General features: G+C 49.6%; 1 protein-coding gene across 1 annotated transcript in view; it reads left to right on the plus strand.

The window, feature by feature from the left end:
- The window catches only part of ITGA2B (integrin subunit alpha 2b), a 17,294-nt gene that overhangs the window by 8,439 nt on the left and 2,157 nt on the right, over window positions 1-6,698 (plus strand). The window contains exons 13-26 of the mRNA XM_023511240.1: window positions 1,682-1,864; window positions 2,099-2,144; window positions 2,250-2,354; window positions 2,439-2,494; window positions 2,584-2,735; window positions 2,923-3,051; window positions 3,428-3,495; window positions 3,636-3,783; window positions 4,628-4,720; window positions 4,988-5,067; window positions 5,383-5,463; window positions 5,586-5,685; window positions 5,773-5,925; window positions 6,046-6,236. Coding sequence (XP_023367008.1) covers window positions 1,682-1,864; window positions 2,099-2,144; window positions 2,250-2,354; window positions 2,439-2,494; window positions 2,584-2,735; window positions 2,923-3,051; window positions 3,428-3,495; window positions 3,636-3,783; window positions 4,628-4,720; window positions 4,988-5,067; window positions 5,383-5,463; window positions 5,586-5,685; window positions 5,773-5,925; window positions 6,046-6,236 — 1,585 coding nt within the window. The remainder of the gene's footprint in view (window positions 1-1,681; window positions 1,865-2,098; window positions 2,145-2,249; window positions 2,355-2,438; window positions 2,495-2,583; window positions 2,736-2,922; window positions 3,052-3,427; window positions 3,496-3,635; window positions 3,784-4,627; window positions 4,721-4,987; window positions 5,068-5,382; window positions 5,464-5,585; window positions 5,686-5,772; window positions 5,926-6,045; window positions 6,237-6,698) is intronic.

Consider the following 6,698-nt stretch of genomic DNA (forward strand, 5'->3'; position numbering starts at 1 on the left):
TAGAATGCCATGGCATCATAGCTCACAGCAACCTCAAACTCTTGGGGCTCAAGAGAACCTCTTGCCTCAGCCTCCTGAGTAGCTGGGACTACAGGTGCCCTCCACAACACCTGGCTATTTTTTAGAGATGGAGTCTCACTCTTGCTCAGGCTGGTCTCAAACTCCCAAGCTCAGGCAATCCACCTGCCTTGGCCTCCCAGAGTTCTAGGACTGCAGGCCTGCTTTATAGAGACCAAGTTGGTTCTCAACCTTCCTAATGCCTCGACCCTTTAATACAATTCCTCATGTTGTGATGACCCCCAACCATAAATTTATTTTCATTGTTACTTCATAACTATAATTTTGCTACTGTTATGAATCGTAAGGTAAATATCTGATATGCAGGATGTATTTTCATTGTTACAAAGGGGTTGTGACCCACAGGTTGAGAACCACTGCATAAAGATATGTAAAACAGGGCAGTGCTGTGGCTCAGTGCGACGGGTGCCAGCTCCATATACCCAGGGTGGCAGGTTCAAACCCAGCCCTGGCTAAACTGCAACAAAAAAATAGCTGGGTGTCATGGCAGGCACCTGTAGTCCCAGCTACTCGGGAGGCTGAGGCAAGAGAATCACCTAAGCCCAGAAGTTGCTGTGAGCTGTGACTTCATGGCACTCTAATAAGGACAACAAAGTGAGACTCTGTCTCTAAAAAAAAAAAAAAAAAAGATATGTAAAACAAAAAAGGCTTGGCTGAGCACAGTGGCTCATGTCTATAATCCTAGCACTCTGGGAAGCCAAGGCCGGAGGATTGCCTTAGCTCACAGGTTCAAGATCAGCCTGAGCAAGAGTGAGACTCCATCTCTAAAAATAGTCGGGCGTTGTGGCAGGTGCCTGTAGTCCTAGCTACTCGGGAGGCAGAGGCAGGATAATCGCTTGAACCCAAGAGTTTGAGGTTGCTGTGAGATAAGATGCCATAGCACTCTACTGAGGGTGACAAAGTGAGATTCTGTCTCAAAATAATAATAATAATAATATAAAAGAATTAAAAAATTAAAAAACTGCATGGAAAACATACTATAAAGCAAAGTCATAAAACAAAGACAGTTCCAACATATATCTCAAAGATCTTAATTCCTATCATATGCAAAGAACAGTTAGGAAATAGTAAGTATTATGATGACTGACAATTTTTTTAAGGTAATGTTAAAAGTTATTAATGATGATGAGCTCACAATATGCCTGTGTCTGCATGGTGGGAGTGGAAAGGAATGAAGGTCCCAAAAGGAAGAGATCCTTAGGGGCCAGTGTTGAGTAGGCCTTAGTTATCTAGTCTTCTTGAACTCAGTTTTTTTTTTATTTAAAATTGTAATAATAATGCCTAATGTTCAGGATTGAGTTTAATTTTATAGCATAACAGTCCTATAGACATTGTATAGACCTATCCACTAGTGAGTCTATAGACATTGAGGGAGGGGTAATCTTTTCAATATAGATTCCTTAATAGATAGGGAGAACTAGTACTGTGTTCATAACAGCCTACTTGACAGGGCTCCTGCCTACCTGATTATAAACTCTTGGAGGGTAGGGACCTTTCCTGGTCTCCTGGGATCTATCCAGAGAAGGAGCTCAAGAAAATTATACAAAGTTCCCTGGGGGGATTAAATAACAAATAACTACTCCCTTTCTGTTACTCCTTCCAGATGTTGCAGTGGCTGCCCCCTATGGTGGCCCCAGTGGTCGGGGCCAGGTGCTGGTGTTCCTGGGTCAGAGTGAGGGGCTGAGTTCACGCCCCTCTCAGGTCCTGGACAGTCCCTTCCCCAAAGGCTCTGGCTTTGGATTTTCCCTTCGAGGTGCTGTAGACATCGATGACAACGGATACCCAGGTGCTCCCATACTTCCCCCAGCTAGAAATGCCCAAGAAAGGCCCTTGGGCATTTGCCAGAAGTTCTTGAACTTGTCCCACTATGGTCTCTGACTGGTCTGTGTGACTGGGATGCCAGGGCCCCATGTCAAACCTCCAGTAGGGAAAGCTGAATGGGGAACCCCTGGGAAGGTGAGATGAGGACCCTATGCCCTGTCTACTTTCCATTTCTGACCCTCCCCCTCAATATCTATAGACCTGCTGGTAGGAGCTTACGGGGCCAACAAGGTGACTGTATACAGGTAAGCTCTGGCTCCAGGGGCAGGGTTGGGAAGGGCCCATACCATCTGAGGGGGATGGGTCAGGAGGGGCCACAATGGCAAACCTCCTCCAATCCATCTTATCAGAGCTCAGCCAGTAGTGATGGCCACTGTCCATTTGCTGGTGCAAGACTCACTGAATCCTACTGTGAAAAATTGTCTCCTGCCCCAGACCAAGACATCAGTGAGCTGGTGAGGAGGTAGAAAGCCTGGGCCAGGCAGGATCTGGGACCTCAGAAAGGCCCCAGCCTCTGAACCCCACGCATGTCTTTGCAGCTTTGATATCCAGATGTGTGTAGGAGCCACTGGGCACAACATTCCTCAGAAGCTGTGTGAGTAGCAGGGAGGAGGTGGGCAAGAGGTGGGCCCAAATTCCTCTGGAGGCTGGTGGGGACATTCTTACTCCCGCCTGCCCTGACAGACCTAAATGCTGAGCTGCAGCTTGATAGGCAGAAGCCCCGCCAGGGCCGGCGGGTGCTCCTGCTCGACTCTCAACAGGCAAGCACCACCTTCAACCTGGACCTGGGAGGAAGGCACAAACCCATCTGCCGCACTACTAAGGCCTTTCTTCGAGTAAGCTCAGCTGGAGATTGGCAGGGCTGGGTGTGCAGAGCTCATCTACCAGACTTGTTCATCCAGCCCTGGAGCACTGGGCTGGGTGCTGTGGGTTCAGGGATGGTTAGTAGACTGTGGCGCCTACTGGACAGGAGAAGTGGAGTGTGTACAATAGCAAGATGCCCTGACTCTTGTTCCCCCCTAGGACGAGGCAGACTTCCGGGATAAGTTAAGTCCCATTGTGCTCAGTCTCAACGTGTCCCTGCTCACCAAGGAGGAGGCTGGAGCAGCCCCTGCTGTCGTGCTGCATGGAGACACCCATGTCCAGGAGCAGGTAGAGACAGGCAAGGGCAGGCAAGGGAGGTATAGAATCCCTTTCAGAAAGTCAGGGTTATAGATAGTGTCCAAGTCATAATGTGAACCCCCCAACCTTGATATCACCTCTAATATCTGATGTCACTCTAAGCCCTAATGAAAATTGCAAAATCTCAATGTCCTCTAAACTCTGATTAAGTCCACAAGCCCTGATATTACCAACTCTGACATTGTCCCCAATCTTCATGTAAACTCCAAAGATTTGATGTCATCTCTAAACTCAGATAATCTTCTTATTCCCCGATGTGAATCCCAAGCCTATCCTAACCCTGATTTGACTCCACCAACTTCACATACCCCCAGCTTACCTGAACACTCTGCTGTGCCCCCTCTAGACCCGCATCATCCTGGACTGTGGGGAAGATGACGTGTGTGTGCCACAGCTCCAGCTCACTGCCAATGTGTGAGACCTCCCACTCTGTTCTACCCTGAACCTTTCTGCCCCAGTGATATCTACTCCCCATCTAGGTGTCCTCCTCTCCTTCCAGCTCTTAGGCCTGGACCTGGATCCAGCCTCCTTGGCTTCACCTTTTCCCCCTGTAGGACGGGCTCCCCACTCCTAGTTGGGGCAGATAATGTGCTGGAGCTGCAGATGGACGCAGCCAACGAGGGTGAGGGAGCATACGAGGCAGAGCTGGCCGTACACCTGCCCTCAGGGGCCTACTACATGCGTGCCCTCAGCAATGTGGAGGTGAGCCCCCACCGCATTGCTGGGGATCTGGAAGGTGCCGAGCCTTGACTCTCATCTCCCTCCCTGAAAGCTCCCCCTTCTATTATGCTTTACTGTAATCCTAGCCTGTAATCCAAGGACTCTGGGAGGCCAAGGTGGGAGGATCGCTTAAGTATCAGGAGTTTAAGACTACCTTAAGCAAAAATGAGACCCTATCTCTACTAAAAATAGGAAAATTAGCCAGGTGTCATGGCCTATAGTTCTAGCTACTTGAGAGGCTGAGGCAGGAGGATCGGTAGAGCACAGGAGTGTCAGGTTGCTGTGAGCTATAATAACACTATAGTACTCTACCCAGGGCAACAGAGTGAGACTCTGTCTCAAAAAAAAAAAAAAAAAAAAAAGACAGAGAGAGAGAAAAGAAAAGAAATTCTTTTTTATCTGAAATAGGACTACTTGCTCATGGCACAAAATTCAAGAACCCTATTATGAAACCACCCTAAATGGCTTGAAAAGTAAATATTAATAGGAATCTCTGTTAACATTTGATGGATTTCTTTCAAGTCTTTTTCCTAACATTGACAGGCACTCACATAAGTATATATTTATTTGTTATTTGGATGATGTTGTTGGGGTCATACTCTATGTAATGTTTTGTGGCTTTTATTTCCAAAATGAAAATTCATAAAATATAATAAAGTGCTACAACAACATATGTAATAGATCATGATAGTCCCTTGAAATCTCACCCCAAGAAACACCTCCTTCCCACCCTGGCACACAAGTCTTTTCCTGACTTTCCAAGGGAGCTTAAATATATACAGGATGTTCTGTAACCAATTTCTTTCTTGGAACCTCCTCCATGAAGGGTTTTGAGAGGCTCACCTGTAACCAGAAGAAGGAAAATGAGACCAAGGTGGTGCTGTGTGAGCTAGGCAACCCCATGAAGAAGAACGCCCAGGTGAGACCGCTGAGTCATGGTTGCTGGGTGTCCGCACAGGGACAGCCAGATTTTAGGGGCTGGGTTTTAGAATCAAATAGCTCTGGGATAGATTCCTGTCTTCACACTTCCTAGCTGCATGTTCTTGGGTGAGTGACTTTTCTCCTCTGAGGAGAAAATAAAGATAATACTGGTGATCTTTGAGGGTGAGGATTAGAGGCCACATTCAGGGCAGGGCTGCCCAGAGAGAGCACATGGGCAGTGACTTTGGCTCTCCCTGTCCCCTAGATAGGAATCACGATGTTGGTGAGTGTGGGAAACCTGGAAGAAGTTGGAGAGCATGTGTCCTTCCAGCTGCAGATCAGGAGGTACTGACTTGGGAGCTCTCCTACCTACCCCCAGCCCCTATATGACCTCAAGGTAGAGCCCTTCACACCTCTTCTACCCAGATGGTCTTCTGAGATGCCTAGTCTTCAGACCTCCCTGTTCCCTTTGTTCCTCAGAGACTTGTATTTGAGTCTTGGCATCCTAAAGGAAGTTGTTTCCTAGATCTAACTTCAGTGGGGCATGCTGGTTATGAAATTAACTCTCCCTGAGCCCTCTAAAATTCTGGCTCCACCCCAGAGAGTCACTGGGCTGGCGTCACAGACATGCTTCTACTTATCCTCTCCTCTCCCCTCCAGCAAAAACAGCCAGAATCCAAATAGTGAGCCTGTGCTGCTGGATGTGCCAGTCTGGGCAGAGGCACAACTGGAGCTGCACGGGTGAGAGGCCAGGGGTGGAAAAAGGAGATGGCAGGCAGGATTCTAAAGTTCAACAGGCCCTGGAGGACCCTCCACAGGCCAGTCAAAGATCATACTCTCTCTGGGGGCTTGGGCACCTGTAGGAACTCCTTTCCAGCCTCCCTGGTAGTGGCAGCAGAAGAAGGTGACAGGAAGCAGAACATCTCAGACAGCTGGGGCCCCAAAGTGGAACACACCTATGAGGTAGGAAGTAACCTTTGGATCCCGGGATAAGGTGAGAGGGTCCTCAGAGCTGTAGGCCGGATGTGGAGCTCTCTGCCCCACCTGTAGCTGCACAATGATGGCCCTGGGACTGTGAGTGGCCTCCGACTCAGCATCCACCTCCCCAGCCAGTCCCAATCCTCTGACCTGCTCTACATCCTGGATGTGCAGCCCCAGGGGGGCCTTCAATGTTCCCCACAGCCGTCCCCTAACCCTCTCAAGGTGAGAACCTGGTGGAAGAAAGAGCTGTGGGGGAGGCAAGCCCCAGCCCCACAGCTAGGGCACCTTCGGATGGGAGAGATGGGCAGACCACAGGGCCTGACTGCTTCTTTGCCTCCCTAGCTGGACTGGAAGCTGCCTACCCCCAGCCCTTCCCCCATCCACCCAGAGGATCACAGGCGGGAGCGCAGGCATGCCTCCCCAGGCTCCAAGCAGCCCTCAAGTCTTCAGGATCCAGTTCTGGTGGTGAGCAAGCTCTGTGGTCTCTGGCTGGGAACTCCCTGGGACCCAGGGACAGAGAGGATGGGAGGCAGGTAGAGGGGCCCAGAGTGTGGGGTGTCGCATGAGCTTCATGTGGGCCACCCCAAGCACTCCAGGTGAACAGGCTGGGTTATGCTGACTTGTAGCTGGGATACACTCGCATTTTTAAAAGCTTCCCAGTACATTAAAGAAAATGAAAAAAATAGGGGCGGCGCCTGTGGCTCAAGGAGTAGGGCGCTGGCCCCATATACCAGGAGTGGTGGATTCAAGCCCACCCCGGGCCAAAACTGCAAAAAAAAAACAAAAAAAAAATACCAAAGCCGGGTTACCAAACATCTCAGTATTGAACACTGTAGGATGACCCACTTCTTCCAGCCCTCTCCCAGCATCTTTGGGACTATGTGAGCACACCTGTGCATCTGAAGCTTGAGTCTGAGGTCCTCCCCCAAGGGCAAGTCTGAGCGTCTTGAACTCCTTGGCCCCTTCTGTGTTGGGTCCTTGGTGTGAGAGGGTGA

The sequence above is a fragment of the Otolemur garnettii genome, unplaced genomic scaffold, assembly GCF_000181295.1.
Source record: "Otolemur garnettii isolate 467f Iridium unplaced genomic scaffold, OtoGar3 scaffold00018, whole genome shotgun sequence".
Classification (NCBI taxonomy): Eukaryota; Metazoa; Chordata; class Mammalia; order Primates; family Galagidae; genus Otolemur; species Otolemur garnettii.